General features: G+C 34.8%; 1 protein-coding gene across 4 annotated transcripts; it reads right to left on the bottom strand.

Moving 5' to 3' along the window:
* Positions 1-185: 185 nt before the first annotated feature.
* Syt1 (synaptotagmin 1) lies at positions 186-19,882 on the bottom strand. Of its 4 annotated transcripts, none has more exons than XM_029321165.2 (10): positions 19,824-19,882; positions 11,395-11,506; positions 10,671-10,793; positions 10,153-10,298; positions 9,973-10,071; positions 9,369-9,563; positions 9,047-9,223; positions 8,619-8,870; positions 7,944-8,160; positions 186-7,637 (listed from the first exon to the last, which is right to left on the bottom strand). In XM_029321165.2, the coding sequence occupies exons 2-9, from the start codon at positions 11,501-11,503 to the stop codon at positions 7,966-7,968; spliced, it is 1,296 nt and encodes a 431-aa protein (XP_029176998.1). In that variant the 5' UTR covers positions 11,504-11,506; positions 19,824-19,882; the 3' UTR covers positions 186-7,637; positions 7,944-7,965. The 4 variants fall into 4 exon arrangements, with proteins under 4 accessions (XP_029176998.1, XP_029176997.1, XP_085344702.1 ...); XM_029321164.2 differs by lacking the exon at positions 19,824-19,882 and adding an exon at positions 16,571-16,965; XM_085488576.1 differs by lacking the exon at positions 19,824-19,882 and adding an exon at positions 16,571-16,965 and having other exon boundaries at positions 9,973-10,065.
* Between the last annotated feature and the right edge of the window lie 144 nt (positions 19,883-20,026).

Below are 20,026 nucleotides of genomic sequence, written 5' to 3'. Positions count from 1 at the left end.
CGAATCAGGAATACCTTTGTCTTCCTCTCTATTTTCGTATAAAGTAAGTTGTTTAATACGGACATTGCTCGAAGGATCGCAGGTGCGGATGCTTTATTCAAAATCCAGGATCCTCGTCACTTTAGGGTCCTGGGGGACAAATTATCCTCGCGCAGCAACACCACCTCGCAACAACAGGCCCCGTGTTTATGTTAACAACAATATTTATTACATAATAATTATTACGAGATACGGTAATAACTTCTATGGATTTACAGTACACTGTGTCGCACTAAATCTTAATAATAATTAATATATATATAATATGCAATGGAATGATTACAAGATACATTCTCGTTTCAAGCCGGAGGCTTCTCGATGTAACCTCGACGATATCTTTTCTTCCCTTAGGATGGACCTTTCGCTTACCTATGTTCTACGGAAAGGCATCTATGACCTTTCCGTGACCTTGACACTCGGGACTGCTCGATCTGCACTCTCTTTTTCTTTCTCTCTCTCTCTCTGTTTCACACACGTACACACTCACACTCACACGTACGTACGTATAATAGGCAAAGGTGCATCCGAATTTTCGAGTGTCGGCCCTACAATTTTCGAGATCCGACGAACTTTTAACACGTCGTCTCGAAAATTTCTCGCGCTACGTGATTTTTCAGATTAGTTGTACGAAATTAAATAACGTATTCTTAAAAAATGCGAATTCGTTATGTAAACCGTAAAAAAGTGTAACGATCCTTCTCTGCTCATTTAATCTGCGAGTGCAAGAATCTCTCTCGCGGATGCAAATATAATCGATCGATATATAAATCGATTACTAAGTCTGCAAAGGAAATGAAAGTGTCGATCAGATTTGAATCTCACCGTCTGTCGGGATAATCGAGTTCGATAAGTTATAATCTGACCGGTCGCACATCCGATTGCTCTTTACTTTTCCAACAACTTTCTTCGTATATTATTATATAATATATAGAGAGAATCGCGCGAGATACTCGCTTCGAACTCTCTAAATATTTTGATTAAAAAAAAAGTTTAAGAAAAAAATAAATTATACATCGCTGTGTCGTCCTTGACATTTTTCTTCTTCCAGCTGTTCGGTTCGCTTAAGAGGCTCGTGAATATTTTGCAAGGCATTTATCGGATCATCATCATCATCATCGTTCGGATCGCTTCTTTCGCAATCCGTGAAAACGAAATCTAGAGAGAGATACAAACGCATCATATATGTATATTTGTTCGTAAAATTTCGGGCCGATCGCATCGAGGACGTATATTTCCACAGACTAAAAACTACAGCTTTACAAATACACTTTTCTTTCTCTCTTTTTTTTCGTGCGTGTGTTCCTCTCTTTCTTTCTTTTTTTTATATACATCTCTTCGTGCGCCCTACGTTGCTCGGCATACAAATGTGCATGAACGGATTTAACGCTAACGATATATCGATATATTATTTAAAAGCGGAGACTCACTTTTCTTCCTCCCTCTTTCTTTCTAACTTGATGCATTCGCAGAATCAGCGCTTGTTCCGCGGTCCAGATTGTTTTCTCTCGAAGATCGCACGTTTCCTGATGATATTCTCGAAATAGACATACACAGTGAATCGTAAAAGTTTACTGCCTTCGAAAGTTGTTGACTTCAAGCAATCAACATTTCTTTTTAAATGAGATATTTCGGGATTCCATCGATATTACATGTATCATGAATCGCGATCTATAAATGTATATACAAGGTGTTAAAAAAGTATCGGCACCATTCGAGAGAATGAAAATCTAAGAAAAAAATGTCAAATATTATTTTTCAATGAATAGTTTCGTCGCAATTAATTTAATTATAATAATCAGCGCGGAGCTACAAGAGAATTTTTGCGGGCATGTTTTAGTCTGAATTTAAAAAATGAGATTTAAGGTAAATTTTATAAAAGGTTGAGTCTGCACTTGAACAAACTGCTTCCCTTCGAATCAGTTTTAAAATCACCTACTTCGCGTGCTGCGCCACTCGCTTTCTCTTGTAGTTTCGTGCTAATTGACTGACAATGAGTGCAATAATATAATTAATTGTGGCGAAACTATTTTTATCGCGTCAAGAAATATAGTATTAAACATTTTTTATATTTTATTCTCTATTGGAAATCGCCGAGCATATATATGTTTTTTAACACCCTCATTCGCGGGATACAATGTGGTCGTGTACATCTTTTCTTTTTTTTCCTTTCATTCTCCGTGAACCTACTTTGGACAGATCGACTTTCCCTCATTCAGAACATCCGCACGTACGATCTACGATTAATTATCACGATTGCATACATCTTCCATTATTTCAATCTCGACGCGTTTTTACTCTGCCTCTAATTAAATATGTTACTCGTAAATGGTAGATGTGTGGGATGAGATAATCGATATTAATGATGTCAATATAGCGGGCGACATTGTACATATGGGACGTACATGGTTCTCCTTATATCAATTCCGTTCTCTTCGGCAGCACGCTTGATCTCTCCCTTTCTCTCTTTCTTTTCTTCTTTTTTTAATCCTCTTTTAAGTCTTCGTGTAACATGACAGGTCTGTCTTATTTTAAGTATGATGACAGGTCTGTCTTATTTTAAGTATGGAAAATGCAAAATAAGCGCAGCCGAAGAGAACGGATCTATTTCTAGCTAAATTTTTAACTCGCGAGAAATGGCGTTGACCAGAACGTCGATGGTGAAAATCATTTTGTACGAATCCAATAAAAATAAAAATAATAATAATAATAATAATAATAATATAATGATGATGATGATGATGATGATGATGATGATGATGATGATGATGATGATGATGATGATGATGATGAAGATGAGGATGATGATGATGAGGATAATGATGATGATGATGATGATGATGATGATGATGATGATGATGATGATTATGATGATAGTAATAACAATAATAATAATGATAATAATAATGATGATGACGACAGATGACGATGATGATGATGATATAATAACAATAAAATTAAAATTTTTCGCGAAAGAAAGAATTGAATATTTTTTATTTAAATATAAAAAATACTTCAATTTACCTTCTCTCTTTTCTATTTTATCTCTCTTTCTCTGCCATAATGACGGATTGACTATTTCCGCAATCATTAGCCGGATAAATTAAAACTGCAGCTGTTGTTCCCAGTCGACGCCACTCTCTCTCTCTCTCTCATTCCTCAACAACGTAATTATTATAATTCGAGAATTCTCGTTTAAAGTATATTTTTTTAAGTACAATGCTGCTGAGTATAATATAGCGTGCTCTCGCACATGCTATACCGATACATTATCGTTTAATTCGATAATTGGTCCTGGATAAACCGGTAGAACCAAACCCGATAGTATAACGCGCATATATATATGTATGTATATATATGTATATATAAGGGAGATCTTTCGCGATCTCGCGATCTCGCGATCGTCGAGCGAATATCGGTGACGATCGCGAGTTCGCGCAATCGGAGGTGAAAATTTCAGGGTAAGGGGGAGGGAAGGAGGGGAGAAAATCTCCTCTCAAGGCCTACTACGAGACACGCTACAAAGGCTAAAAGACGCACTTTTACACACCGCTATTTAATCTACGCGCTATCGCTAATCGCTCGGCGATCAGATTTATGAATCAACTAAATACGCGCGTTGTAATATATATAATTAATTAATGCGTTGTGTTGTTTCGCTTTAAGGGTGGACTCCGATGAGAAGGGATCTCTGATCGGCGATTATCCACGATTCGCAAAATGTAAATTATCCCTTCAAACAGCTGATAACGTTTTAGCCTTTCGTTCGCACACGCGTGAAATTTCAGTTTTCCTCTGTTTCGAATCGAAGCGTAAAGATAAGAAGAAGACACGCATCGTCAAAACTGTAAAGATATCATGGAAGATATTTTATGACTGCATGATGATGAAAGTGAAAGTGGAAAATTAATTTTGAAAAATTTCTTTAATAATTAATTAAATTATAAATTAAAATAAATTATTTACAAATAATAGAAAATTATAAAAATTAAAATAAATTAATTAAAAATAAGAGACTCGCGATATATTTGTTGTATGAATTAGATTTATAGGTATCGTTATTTAATCGAGAGTAGAGATGTGCGAATCAAGATTTTCTAATTCGAATCGAATCGAATCACCCATATTTCGAATTCGAATCGAATCAACGCGTATAGAATTAAACGATAGAATTAAACGGATTTTAATCTCTTCTTCTTACGCGATTTTTTGATTCGAATTCGAATTGCAGTAATTCGACGTTATCGAATCTTTCGATTTCGAACTACGTCGATTCGAATTCGAATAATTCGCAGATCTCTAATCGAGAGTAAAGTTGAGTGAAACTGATCGAATGGAGATAACTTGAGATCAACGTCTTCGATTCTCATCGTTACGCTTCCATCATTTCCGGAAGTAAATGATGATGGAGATAGACTTGGATTTTTGTTCGTAACAGCTCTCGTTAATAGGATAGATATACAGATGGATATATCACCGAATTTGCTTCGAAACATCGGGAGATACGGGAAAAGGACTCCGAGAATGTTAAACGGCGTATCTCCCTTTCTCTTTCCTTCCCGCGTATAAGAGAACTTCATTCTACAATAAATTACTTTAATCTTCATCTGTTATAACGATAATAGATATATATATATATTATATATGTGTAACGCGTAATTATATAATCTTACATACCGAATAAACGCTACGATACAAAGCTAGAATCAATATAGATATCGCCAAATAGTCTCCATTCTCGCTATCCTTGGTTATCGTTAACATTATTATGATTATTATTATTTATTATTAGTTATCGTTATATATTATCGAGAGATCATCCATATCCTTATACTTGAGGTGATCACGTTTCTCTTTCTATCGCGCGATTCAGAAAATTGCGCGAATTTTTAAAAAATTCTAAAAAGAACTAGATTAAGAATTCTTAAGGATTCTAAAAGATTCTATTAGATATGTTGATATTTGTTAGAAGGAAAGCTATATCAAGAAAAATAAAAATATATATAGTTAGATAAAATAAAAGAATTCTGACAAAATATAATATATTTTACAGTTGTGATATAGCAAAATTAATATCTACTCGATTATTATGTTTTTTAATATACGTTAAAAATTTTGACACGATATTTGTGTAACTCATCAGAATAGCTGAAAGAAAAACGGATGTGTTCCGGGTTTTTTCAAGGTGATCACTTCAAGTATATCATCAACCGGACGTTACCGTATATTTTTATCATATCGTGACTAGAAGTTGATATAGCATATATGTATGTATAACTTCTCTCTCGGAGGGAGGGACGTTAAAACTAAAATTGCATTAACTACATATAATAATCGAACGAAGTGACAAAGTGATAAAACGGCGAGGAATCGTAATCTCTGAAAGGACTCACAGTCAACGTACATATATTTACAAAAGAAGAATATTAGACTTTCAATTCAATCGGACGAGAAAGAGAGAGACCGTAAAAAACGAAGGAATCTCTTTTTTTAAATTAACTTCAATCAATCGAACTTGCATCGATAATTATTCAAGAAAGTTGCATTTACAGAAGTATTGGAATCTCTGCAGTTAATATTATGATAGAATTTTGCTTTATCCTTTCAATTTCCTCATTTTCCATATTTTCACGTTCGATCGTAATTCCTCACATATGTAAATATCCTCGGATATTTGTAAATATCCAAGGATATCAACGCGGGACACGCACTGTTCCTTCGATTGCACGATACCATGGATGATTAACAAACAATATAATAACACAAGTCGAATAGGCCCGTTCATGATTTATCACTAACAAACGATAACAATGTCTACGGATAATGCACTCGCGATATAATATATATTATATTATGCATATAATATATATGTATATATGTATATGAATGTTTTACACAGTTGCATGCAGATGCGCACGTCCGTCGTATATCGCGGATCACGAGCGATGACGGATGGATGACAGCGAGTGGGAAATTGCATATAGTCACGCGCGATTGCAATATATGCGATTTCTCCTTTTTTAAAAAAAAATCATGCACGATCCCGAGTGAAAATAATAAACATGAAACGTAATAATCTCAACAAACTTTCCCGAATATTTTCACATCTGCTCTTCGACATATATCGAAATTCGCAATCTCTTATTTTTTTTTTGAGAATTTATGCAACGAATAAAAAAACAATCACAATAAATATACAATATATAATAATAAAAAATATAAATTATATATAATTCATGAAAAGATTGTTTAAAAAGAAATATTTTGGTGCGTTCCAGATGCAAGCTTGAAAAATCGTGGAAAAATCGTTCTCGTTCGTACAAGTGGCGCATAATGAGTGGAGAGTCTAACTATAGTATATCGCGGATTCAAGCATCGCCTGTTTGCACGAAAATATGCCGGGGTGTCGTTTTACTCGGAGATCGATACGGAAACGTCCGTCGTCCCTGAGCGAAACTTATGCACGATCGTTCGGAGCCACGTTCTGACCTTTCGAGTGCACGAGAGAGTTCAGTGCACGACGCGATCTCGATTTCTTTTTTTTTTCTTTTTTTTTTGCGAAACGACGCGATGGATTGCGAAAATGCGTGACAAGTAAATAATGGCAATTTTTTGAAAGAAAGAGAGGAGGAGAAACGAGGTGCGAAAGAGTAAGAAAGATACGTGAACTGAAAAAAAATGTTAAATATAAACATATATATGCTATATTATAATTATTTTTATTAAGAGAAATAATTTTACAACTGCCCAAAATTTCGAAAAAAAGATGTAATTTTATGTTGATTTAATTTAATTTCTAATTATAACTTTGCCTTTCGCCGGGTATTTGTTATTTTATGCAACGCTCTCTTTCGCTAATTGGCCTCAATTGGCGAATCAACATCCATATTTCGGGATCTTTTTGCGAATTCATATATGTTGTCATCCATCACTATTATTTCGCACACAACTGTGAACGTTCGCATCACCTTTGTTCTACATATGTTTCTTCCCTTGGAAGAAAATTATGCCGCTATTTTTACGAATACAACCGAAATAATTATATATATATATATATATATATATATATATATTATATATATATTTGTAACATATGAACGACGTATTTTAGACAAAGTTTATGACGGAAATCTGCGCCGAACGGCCGAACCAAGATGGAAGCCTATCTGCGGGTTGCCTAATAACGTAGATATTATCTCGAGGTTGTGAGTATATATATATATATGAATATATATATATTTTTTCGTGAATCTTCAACATTTTCGTTTCTGTTCAATCGATATCCCAAAAAGGACGACGCGTTACTTATGTAAATCATTCAATGTTACATCTACAGAGAGAAGTATATTAGATATACGTATAGTATATACAAGACACTACACTCTCCACGTGGGAACATATTATTTTAATGTTAAATCCTTCATGGTTGGTATTTTTATCGTTTAATTAATTATAGATTATTAATAGCTATTAAGTATGTATTTGTTTATCTCTCTCTCTTTCTTTGGATTTATTCGCTTTCTCTCTCTTTCTCCCCCCCCTTCTCTACATCCCTTTTATCTCTCCTATTCTTCTCCGTACCCCTTTCCCAATCAATTATCCTGTAAAAAGAGGGCCGCTTTCAGAGACAGAATCCTTATCACAAAACTTTTCTGAATCTTCGAGTAAGCAAGACAAAGGCAAGAAGAAATTGCTTGTATATGGTTCGATTACGCAGGATGTCCCGGAAATCGCCGATCTTAACGAGATTTAAATTTCATCTTTCAGAATCTATTAACGTCGTAAAATTGCAATTAAGAAAAAATCGATTTCGAATTAATAAGGAAAAAAAAAACATTCTAACTTCGACACACTCCGGAACACCCTGCCCATTCAATCCTTCGTACTGATATACTGAATGCGAATACCTTAACTGGAAAGTCAACGTTCTTAGTCCTTCTTATCTCCGTCTTCGGGGTCTTTTAGCGTGTGCCATTGGGCGATCGGGCGCCTCGGAGACGCCAGCATGTCGGACCAGTGTCTCAATTCCGTTCCGCTCGCATTATATCCCAGGACCACCTTCCCGATCGGTTCTGACGTGCCGATGCGATCGTAATCGACTACAGTGACGACGAGTTGTACTTTCTGAAATGTCATCACAGAGTCACACATAGTGTCGCAATCATTGGAATAAATAATCATTTATTTTATTATGTCACCTTAACGTGTATTTTAAAAAGGTGATTTAAAATTAAAATAAGCTTAAAGCTATATAAAATAAATTTTAATCTTACAGTATTTTTTATGGATGAGTGAAAGAAATTTTTCGTATCAATTATTTTTAAAAAGTATTTTTAGTATTTTTAATAATTGACGATCACGTGTTAATTCGAGATACTATAATAAATCGATGCTTTATAGTGTGAAGTGGTCCATCAAGAACCACTTACGTATATATAGTGTAAAAAATATATAACTGGCAAAATTAATATTTATGAAGTTTTATAATATTGGAATAAATTAAATTATGAGTGAATCGTGAACTGACATAAATAGATATTTTCAAATATGTTGAAAAGTTAGTAATAAAATTGATCCCTTACCTGTACCTGCTCGAAGGGTACTTCAAAGGAGAATGATTCGTTGTAATACGGATTAAGGGTGCACTTCTTGATCGACGTTTTCTTCTTCTTCAATCTCTTTCCGTTCTGCATCAACGCGATTTTAACATAAGGATCCGAGAGACCACCGACGTCCATCTTCTTCAGGTTCTTGGCTTCCAGAATGACAACCGTGAGTTTTCCAGCCGTTGGTACGTATCTCAATGAGAAGCATATGTCTCCCAATTTGTTATCCTAAATTATAAAAATATTTAACGCACAATACATTAAATTACCGCAAATTTTTAATTATTCTTAATTAATTAAACGCTATTTTTGACAAGTAAAAATAAGAGTTAATTTAATGATTGTATTTCACATCCTCGCTATATATATTGCCATATGTTGCGTTACAATTTCATTGACCTCACCTGTCCACCTTCGCCTTCGACACTCTGCAATTCTCTCCACTCCTCGATCGTCTGCGCCAAGTCGATTTGGCAAAGCGGCACTTTAACTTCGCCGATTTGATCGTGTTTCGAAAATCTATCGAAGTCGAAGATGGCGAAGACCAGAGTCTTGTTCATGGCATCGGCATAAGGAACGCTCTATACAATTACATTCGTTAATAACAACGCAGCTTTTGCATTTAGAACGTGAAAAAAATTAATCAAACTCTGAAACTGTCTGCATGGAGATTCCAGAGTTAACCGATTATTTTTCATCAGGAACATTATTAATTATTGTACTGACCTTAAACGTGAAAGTCTCGTTGAAGACCGGATTCAATGTCTTTCTGTGAACCTTGGTCTCAAACTTTTTCTTCTTATCCGGTAATAAATACACTTTTACGTATGGATCTGATGTACCACCCATGTCCAAAGCCGGCAATTCTTCAGCTTGGATTACTGTCACGGCGAGACTGTTCGAATTAAAATCGTATTCGAGCTGAAACCAAGCGCGTTTCATTTTTTAGAATATCATCTACATCACATTTGCATAAGTATACATATATATTAAAGATAAAATTAAAACAAAATCCAACATAGCTGCATTAATAATAAAATTATATGTGAACTATTTGTTATTTAAAACACATGTATCGCAATTAAAAACGTACATTGGTATATACGAATAAAAATCAATATTAGAGATGTTACATATCAATTTCTTTGACATATTTTTCTCGATGTGAATTCAGTTTAATTTTAGAAATCTCGCTGATTGGATTTTTTATTTGTAACAATTGGGAAAGATAAAGGGAGAGAAGATAGCGCATAAAAGGCGGCTATATATAAAATAAAATAAAATAGAAAGATAAAAAAGACGCGAAAAATATTAATGGCAATCTCTGTACCTTGTATTGTAATTTTCCGAGTTTAACTTCGCTCTGCTTGCTCTCAGCTTCATCCGGTTCCTCGGCATTGTCCGTCAATTCTTCCATATCCGGCTGTACCTTCACATATCGAAGTGGATTCCACGAGTGTAAAATGCATCTCTAACATCTACATGAAGTCACGGGACACCGAATACCTACCTTGTCCTTGTACGTGCTGCCCAGAAGCTGCACGGACTTTAGGTCCACCGCGCCCTTCAATCCCTTCTTGCCATCTTTGGATCGTCTCTTGCGACAGCATCTTCGTATACAGCAGAAGCAGATTCCGAGAACGATTACGCCTACTCCTACACGGGAGAGAAATATCAATAAGTATATTATTATCAAATTTCAGTATCAATTTCTTACACACGCGTACACAATTTATTGAAAAAAAATGTATTAAAAAAATTGCATATTATCTAAAAATTATTTAAAAAAAGAAACACACACATATATTATCAGGGAAAATAAAACACAGTTATGCAATATATTTAAAGCAAGATGTATGATACTGTACATTAAATATACTGCATTATTTTGCTCGATGTGAACGTCGTTTCGCGGAATAATCAGTTATAGAGGGATCTTCCGTCTACAGAGGTAATGAGGATTGATTATTCTCGATTGATTGAGATTAGAAGCCGGCTTGTGTGCCGAGGGGGCATGCGCTTCTTTACCTATTAAAATAGCAACAAGACCCCAAGGCGGTATCCCCACTTCTTGCGCGATGCCTTTCCCAAACTTCTCGATTTTATCCTCGAAGGATTTCGCTGCGCTTTCGGTAATGGCCTCATCTGTTCCTGAAAGCACCATGAGCTTATAGATTAATATTAAATTAGCACGAAAACAGATAAATTATACAAAGCGCAATATAAGCGCGTTCTCCAAAGTATATATACTTCTAGCACAATATAGTTGGGAAGTAACAATTTAATTTTAATTCTGCGATAGATGAGAAAAGAACTGGAGAGATTTGACATATCTACACAGAGAGAATTTTCTCTTAAAATTTACCCTAAAAATCAGGTAATTTAATAATCATTAGTAATCGTGGGACAATATATGCGGTATTGGAAAAATTTTATAAGAGTTTCTCTCATTAATATTTACACCACAATAAAAAATATTAATATTCACAATAAATTATAAATATGTTCGATTAATTTTACATATTTTTTATTGCGGTAAATATTAATCAGAAAAACTCTTAATCCTATGATTACCATCCCAATGGCAAGTATATACATCATTTTGACGTCTAATGACATCAATTTACTACTTGCGGGATGATTTTTCGGGGTATAAATTCTAAGAGAAAAAATTCTCTCCGTGTACGATTGTATATATATTTTTGAACGAAAAAAAAAAAAAAAACTAAAAAAATTACTCGCTAATACTCACCGGCCTTCTCTTCGATTTCTGTGCTAAAAGCTACGTTGGAGTCGGTGATGCCGGGCTCCTCGTTACGTGCCTCGGCGGCATTCACGTCCCTTTTGACCAACGGCGGCATTTTCTGCGTCAGGGAGACATTATTAGAAACCCGCTCGCACACAGAAGACAATTTATTTTAGACGGCACATACACGGTAATTTTTTTTCTCCGGTAACGAGACGCCCGCGCGCGAGTCCGGTAGCTATTATTTCGCGGAATAAGATACTCTCTCGCGCAAGTTCAATCCCCTTGTTCCTCTTTCCGGTGACAGATGGGTCTAATGACGCGAGGTAACATATTGCAGGTAGTGGGTACATACGACGATAAAGTGTGCTGACGACTAACACAGGGCGGACACCGTGGTTGTAGAGATTTTGCAATCTACGAACGGGTTTCCGGTGGTCGAAGCCGCATGCGTATCTAACTGTAAAACCTCGCCTCTACATGAGTCGGGGAACGATTTTATTAACGAGCATGCAATCCGATATATTCGCGCGCGACGTCACAGAGACGTTTTATACCGGAGAGACGTGTCATTTATCACGTAAGGAGTACAGAAAATAGCATTGTAGCGTAAAATACAGTGGCCATTCATAAAATTATTTAAAGTCGCTAAAGAGAAATCCCATTACAATGATATCGGCCTTGACGTTAATGATGAGGCCTTTTTTTATCAGGGAAAAAGGATTATTTGAGGAACGTGACCTTATATATGTGCGTACGAGGTGTTTTTATATATACGGAAGAGTCTTCGATTAATTTCCATTAACCGGACATTTCTTTGCCCTTACGATCTATAGGAATTACATATGCGCAATTCCTGAGGCTGAACCAGCGGCTCTGTCACTTTAGCGCCTCGATTTCTCTCGCAACGACGGAGAACAATTGCACAAAAAGGTTGCTGAGGACAGGGAAGCGGACAAGCGTACGAAGGCGATATACGTTCTCGTGATGTATTTTATCGAACAATGCGTGGGAGGTTTGCGCGTTTCAAATAAGGGAGCGACGTAAGAAATGGGAAGATGCGATGAGTGGGATGATAGGGAACCCTCGAGATTGTCGGATTGTCCGAATAAAGATGTGAAATATGTCTCATAATTTTATCTTAATATTTTGATTTCAGGGGAGCTAGAGAGAGAATTAAGAAAAAAAGGGAAAAATGCGCATTAATTTAATTTCCAAGAATATATAATTATAATTTAAAGACGTTTTTGCTCCTACTCTTTTTATAAACAATTGAATGCACAAACACAGTAGGTGTGCAAGATCGATAACTCTCAATAGGATTACTTATCCCAGATACAACAGGCTAGCTCAACAAGATGCTGCCTATAATGTCTATCTTGATAAAAGTCGGTGGCTCTCTTTGAGAAGACGGGGTGCGCTTAAACAAGTATTTTTTCTCGAGAATTTTTTTTTCAGGGAGATAAATATTAAAAATTAAAAATAGCGATATTAAGTTAAGGAAGCAGTTCGTTATAAACTCAAAAGTTTGATCACCATACGTATCTGATTGTAAAATCATCGATTCTTCTTAATTGCTCATATATACGTCAAAAATTGCACCTACATATTCTCGCAAAATTGCGACAGGGAATTTCAATTAACGGCACAAAGATTCGCGCTATCTTTTCATCTAGCTTGCATTCGCGCGGACCGGGTATTAAACGATATTGAAAATTATTTCAGACGTAAAGAATTAATTTATCTCATAGCAGGTACATTGAAATCCAGCGCTGTGAAAAGATTAAAAATATTTCTGCTATTTACTTCATAGTTGAAATCTTCTTTTGATCGAATATAAAATTTATTTTTCCCGGGAAATTTTATCAATATCAGCATATCGTTTGTTTTTATGCATTATTTATATATATTTTATATATATATATATATATATATATATATACGCGTATATTATATATAGTAAAGTAAAATGACGTCATTAAACGTCATAATGTCATTTTACTACTTGGGATATACATATATTATACATATATATATATATATATATTTTTTTGTAACGGAGAGATATTTTTTGCTCGAATGCGGACGAAATCTTGCCTTTGATCGAAATAATCGAAGATCCTCTACCATCGTGTATCATTTATAAGCTGTCTTCAGCCTATCATCGAACGCGGTTAAAGTGTTCCTGTATATATATGATTATACGAGGCCTCGCTGCGCGTTAATTGGGATATCGGAGACGGATGTCTAAACGACCCCGTAGATGCGCGCGTGTGCGTGAATGAGCGAACATTTAAAGCACGAATCAATACAACTTGCTACTGATAAGTAGATCGGCCAATATCGTCTACAACCATCTTGCATCCTTAATAAAATCGATCCGGTTATTCCGACAAGATAACTACCTACTGACTACCTGAAAAAAATTATTAAATTAATAAATATTTATTTCAATACTGCCTAATAAGTCATTTATTCGAGACAAATATTTATCTGTTTCAAAAAGGATTTTCTTATATCAAATAAATATTTTTCACGTCAAATCAATATATTATTAGTTTCAAATAAATGATTTATTTGTCGGCATTGTAATCAATATTTATTCGAGTTTAATAAATTTTTTCGGTGTAAAAAAGCCTAATATAATATATAAAATCGTATCATACATTTCAACTAATGTATGTAAGTCAAAATTACATAATATTATTCCATAGAACCTGAACAAATGCGTAATAATTTCCGTTGTTGATGTTGATAATGTAATTTGATTTTTATGTATGCATAATGTAACGAGTTTGAAAATGTTGTTTTCTTTTGCGCCACGTGTGCGTCATTTTTTTCGAAAATAACCGGGATTCAAATGCTGGCAATGCATTATTACGTAAAATACGGAAGTCACTTTCTCCTCCTCTGTCGTCTTCAACGTCATCCCGGCAACAATTTCCCGTAAGCTATACCGACATAATAATAATAATGATCACGTAGCCGCGACATCTGCCACATGATCCTGACAGGCACTTAAACTTAAAACTTTGAAAAATGCACGTTATAATTTATTGCTACGGCACCGTGTAATTTTACAAACAATTACGTGTGTGCGGATGCATTTTGCGCGGTTCACATACGATGAGAAATGTCAATAAGGAGTTTCAACAAAAGTGACATTTCAGTATATATGACAGAAGTTTACCCAAGTGCGCAGATCTCTCAAACGTTTCCTCACAGATACACAAACATGATCGAGAGTGCTCAGATGCAATATACAACACACGAATTGTAAGAAGTAACGATAAGCTATCTTATTTTTTTTTAACAGGGCAAAAAAAATTTTTCACAAAACGCATCTCTTTTAAAATGATGAGTCGATTTCGGAAAATGTACGCGCTTATTTTATACTATGATAATTATTACAGAATTGTTAAAAATGTAAATATCGAAATGGGGTATCAATGGTGTCTTCCCTCTTTAAAAAGTAATGGTCATTCGACTATCGACTGGCCTACATATCCTTCTCAAGGACGGCTACAGCTACGTTCTTAGACCATCCAACGCCCTTTTCATGAATGAATGTCCTCCCATAACCGCTGTAGCATGAGCAAAAGTGCTGTTTGCAAAGAGGGGAGAAAAGCTCTTCCGCCCTAAACGTAATATATATATATATATATATAGAAAGAGTGCATCTAAATAACTACAAAAAATTTTAGGAGATGATACTATGTCGAAAATTAAGAAGGATTTCTTATATGAACATATATCCCTCTCGGAAGAGTTACACTTTTCTAAAGAGGTATGAAGTTTTTATTTTTCTCTCAATTTTTAGACAAGTTAAAAAAATGAAATTTTAATATCTTTCTAATAAAAAGAATATTTATTAATATTAAAAATCATTCTCACAAAGAAATATATAAGATTATATGCATAGAAAAAAAAAGCCCTCCTTAATTTTCGACAAAGAATCGCCATAAATTTTTCACACTTATTTAGATACACCCTGTGTATAAATAAATAAATATATATATATATATATGCAAACTATGACACGCGCAGCATAAAATACATCCCGATCTTTGAAGACCGCTAATTAGCCTGTCGGAATAGTACTCCAAATTGTTTGGGTAGCGTAGCAATTAGCACGGGTCTGCTAATGAGTATAGTGTATTTACCGGAATTCACCGGCACTCTACGTCCTAAGAGATCGGACAATCTCGTACTCGAAGAAATTGTGACTTGTCGTGCCGACATCTGCTTAGCATGTCGCGGAGAAAATTATGAACTGCAAATCAAACAAATTGCCTGTTTTATTGTCTCGCGAGAAGAAAATCACAGTTTCGTTTATAAGCTTTATAGGATATAATATTTTTAACACTTTACTTAATTTAACGCATTAAAAAAATGAATATTAAACCGCAATTTCTTCAAACGCTAATATAATATTTCCTACTTGTACTTTGGTAAAATTTTAGGTCTTCGTAATTGAATTCGAGCTTCGAAAATTATATTAGTAAAATTATATTAATTCTATTCTTTGTTAAAAAGAATATCAGATAACAAGTTAGATATCTTTAATTGCCTGAGAATTATTGCGTGAACGTACTATTATTACAAATGTCAATAATAATTAAATCCATCAAGAGACTCGAGGATAAAAAATAGATTCTCCTTCTTATCATTTATTTATAACCGTGTTCAACTGACGGCTCTAATACTTATCATTTTTTCCCTTCTGCGAGAAAGCTTTAAGCGGACTCATCGATTGTCATATAATTTATCCAAACCGCGATTTTCTTGTGCGTCTTCGAGCCGGAAACGAGCTCGCGGAATGAAAAATAAGTGCGATGTGCAATTTGAATCAGAAAAGAAGCTAGAATTCGAAAAGACGACGAGAAAAGGAGAAAACCTTCTAGCGACCGGAAAGAGGGTAGGCATGCAGGAAACGATTACATATCGCTTCGACTAGAAACATTTACCCTCACCCGGTTTACTCTCCGAAAAAAAATCGTGCAGCGATTAAAGGCGACTCGATACTCGATTTTTGGCTCGATTGTCGGGGTGCGTTTCTTTCGATTGTACCTTATATAGGTACCGCGAAGGGGTTGATCGATTGCTAATTTTACACTAGTCGCGGACTGGCGAAAACATGGATGACGAAGTTCGATACGTTTCTCGGAAACATGGTACTCACGACACACCGGAAGCTGTTCTCTCGTCGACTCTATAATATACACCCTCTCTCTATATCTCTTCTTTCTCCGAGCTGCTTCCACCCCTGGGCGTTACTCGACGGCGGCCTCGACTCGAATCGGCGAACAACCGGAGCGGCGAAAAAAAAGAACGTTCGGGGGTTGCGATGCAATATTTGGTTCACACTCTCTCTTTCTCGCCCTCTCGTGTTTTTTTCCCTTACAGGAACATCGCACGTCGCTGTATACGTCGTTCGCGACGCGATATGGCGGTAAACGATCAGGGGACACGAGAATCTGTCCTTCCACGGCGATCTCTCGTCGACGACGACGACGAGAACGACGACGACGACGACGACGACGTGCCGAGTGCGCCTGACTGGTGGTGGTGAACGCGCGAACATGGCCGCCCCGACGTAAATCGATAAAACACGTTACGTTTTCCGGCGGCGCCGCTCGGAGCCGACGCTCTGCGTCGTTTTCTCACCCTCGTCCCCACTGGTCCCCGCCGCCGTCGTCGTCGTCGTCGTCGTTGACGGAGCGCCAGAAGACGACGACGACGTTGAGGAACGTCCGTTCGACGTCATCGGGCGCGCGTACGTTCGATATAAAGCGGCTTTTTTTCTATTTTTTCTTTCTTTTTGTTTTGAAATTATATACTCTCGCCGGCCTTCCGGGATGCAGATAATGATGATAGTATGCTCAGTGACGTCATAATATATCTACCGTGATCGTGATTTTAATTAGCTCTGTTCTCGTTACTCTTGCGTCGGCGTCAAAGGAGCAAAGAGCATTTGAAGAATAGTATAGTTAATTATTATTAGATTAATTAAGGCTATCAACCCTCTACTATCCTCTTCCTTCGTTTGTTCGTTTAAACACTAATGTTCTTATATGCAAAAGATTCTCATGATGCAGCTATCATTTTTAATCCTCTATATTTTTCGTGTCGTACATTTATTATCGTAAAATATATTCGCACTGAAAAAACTTATTGAATATTCGAATGAATATTTATAAATCATTTTATTTGAAACTAATGATATATATTGATTTGACGTGAAAAATATTTATTTGATATAAGAAAATCCTTTTCAAAACAGATAAATATTTATTTGTTTCAAATAATTGATTTATTACAGATATTATGTAGATAGTATTGAAATAAATATTTATTCACAACGTCTATTTTTGTATTTATTTAGAAAAGAATACGAGAATAATGTAATATATAGGGTTCTTGCATTTTTAATGAGGAAAGTTGGGCGAGCAGGCGGACAGCATTTTTAGTTAGTGTATAAAAAACTAGAATATTCTTCTTCGAGTGAGAGGAATATCGAGAGAAAAACATCTATTACGTGTGCTTGTATGTGTGTAAAACAGAAAGAAGTATAGTCATCTACTCTATATAAAGCTCGCGTCCTAACTTGGCGCATTCCCGAATCTATCTACTGCGACAGAGATCTTTCGATATATAAAGTATTTCCGAGTTGAATGGAATCTTTCGATGAATATTTTAGGCATCAAAAATAAAATAAAGAATAAATTTGCGAGAAAATAAAATACAATAAAAAAAGTTTCACAAGTAATTTTACAGATCAATGAAAGTTACGGGGAAATTTTTTTCATCCACAAACAGTATTTGCTGTTATCTAAAGAAAATTATATAGATGATCATCTAGATACAACGTCATTTTGTCATTATATAGATAATAAAAAATATATATTATCTATATCGGCATCTTACAATTAGTTGAAAAAGTGTTATCTTTATTAAATTATCTAAAATAATATTCAGACAATTTGGTTTAGAGTCATAATAAATAAAAATACTCTTAAGTAGTAGTAAAACTTGAACAGTAAACGATAAAAACTTACAAATAAAAATGTGAATATATTTTTATATCCCTTTTATAATTAATATTTTTTATATAACTATGTTTACATAAGCAATTTTAAAACTATAATTATCTGGAAGTTATCTAGATGAATCGCTATATAATTTTATCTTTATATCTAGATATATATTTAAATTCAAAATTATCTTTATCTTATCTAATTGTAAGATGAATTTACATATTTTTAGCTTATCTTTATCTAAATCATTTTAAAATCACCTGAGCACACAACACTGCCCACGAAATATAGTAAATAAATAACGAGACATTTCTTTTAATTTTTTAATTAGAATAAGAAAACTAGATCCGAAAGTATCTTTGTTTTGTTCTCGGCTATATATGTATATATATTGAACGATAAAAGTTGATAATTTCTATACTTGCTTATAGGTCGTGTGCGATGATTCGAATATCCGAATGCTATTTTAACGTTAATAATATACAATGTGCACTGTTTCGAATCTCGAAATAGCGATTTTAATGGTGAGATATCGACCACATAGGTCGACGTTAATATAATCTAGAGCTCGCATGCGAAGGGGGCGACGATTCTTTCCGAGAGATGAAACATTACGATTGGAAGGAAATCGATTCGTAATTTTATTCCACTCTCTCTTTCTTTCTCTCACCTACTAGAAGACTACTATATAAAGCTTTTGTAACGTCTATGTAAATCCTTTTGTCTGAAATAGCAACGAGCTATATAACAAGTACAATTTGCATATGTATACGCATTATCTGTTTATACACAGAGAGAGAGATAAGATCGCAATATGTGACACAAAGTCATCGCGAGACACATAAAATATATAGACACAAATATCAATTTTTTTTATATATATTTTTTTATTTATTTAATATATCTTTTTATTTTAATATATTTTTTAACATATATTTCTTTTTTAAATTTTTTAACATATTTTTTTATATATTAAATTTTAAGAGCCTTAAAAATTCTTAATACAAAATATCAATTTTATTGCAATATCTTTATTTTATATCTATAACCTTGACGCGGCAGACAATATATTCCATTAATTATTGGAATTATTTAATTTCATCATCAATATATAATTCTCTCTAAATACGATTCCTTGTATTTATAAAGGATATATATTAAGTAAATAAAATTGGTTACATCTATATAAATTGTATAAAGAATATATTAAATAAATAAAAAGTGCCGCATAGGGGCATATTGCACGGATTCCAGAAGAAACATTTCGTTTTTCATGCTAGATACGCGTATTTGAACATATCCGCATGTGTAAATAGACAATTTGCAACGATAAAGAGAATTATACAACCTGCACAACCCATATAATCTATATATTTATTAAAATACAAAATTACATACCCGTCCTCGTCGAACCGCGCTATCCCGCCAGCCGCCATTTTGAAATTAAGTGCTCGCCGAAAGTCACGTGAGCGAGACGTCATCGATTCGCTTTCTAAAACAGAGACCCGCGACGTTACCGACTGTAGCCAAATTAAACGCGGTCGGTATGTAACCTCGGGAGCTGTCAACTAGCTGTCAAACAAGCTTCCGGACGATCCGTT

The sequence above is a fragment of the Nylanderia fulva genome, unplaced genomic scaffold (genome assembly GCF_048542155.1).
Source record: "Nylanderia fulva isolate GAGA-0341 unplaced genomic scaffold, ASM4854215v1 Scaffold7, whole genome shotgun sequence".
Taxonomy (NCBI): Eukaryota; Metazoa; Arthropoda; class Insecta; order Hymenoptera; family Formicidae; genus Nylanderia; species Nylanderia fulva.
The sequence above is the reverse complement of the archived record's forward strand: the minus strand, read 5'-3'. Positions and strand labels throughout refer to the sequence as shown.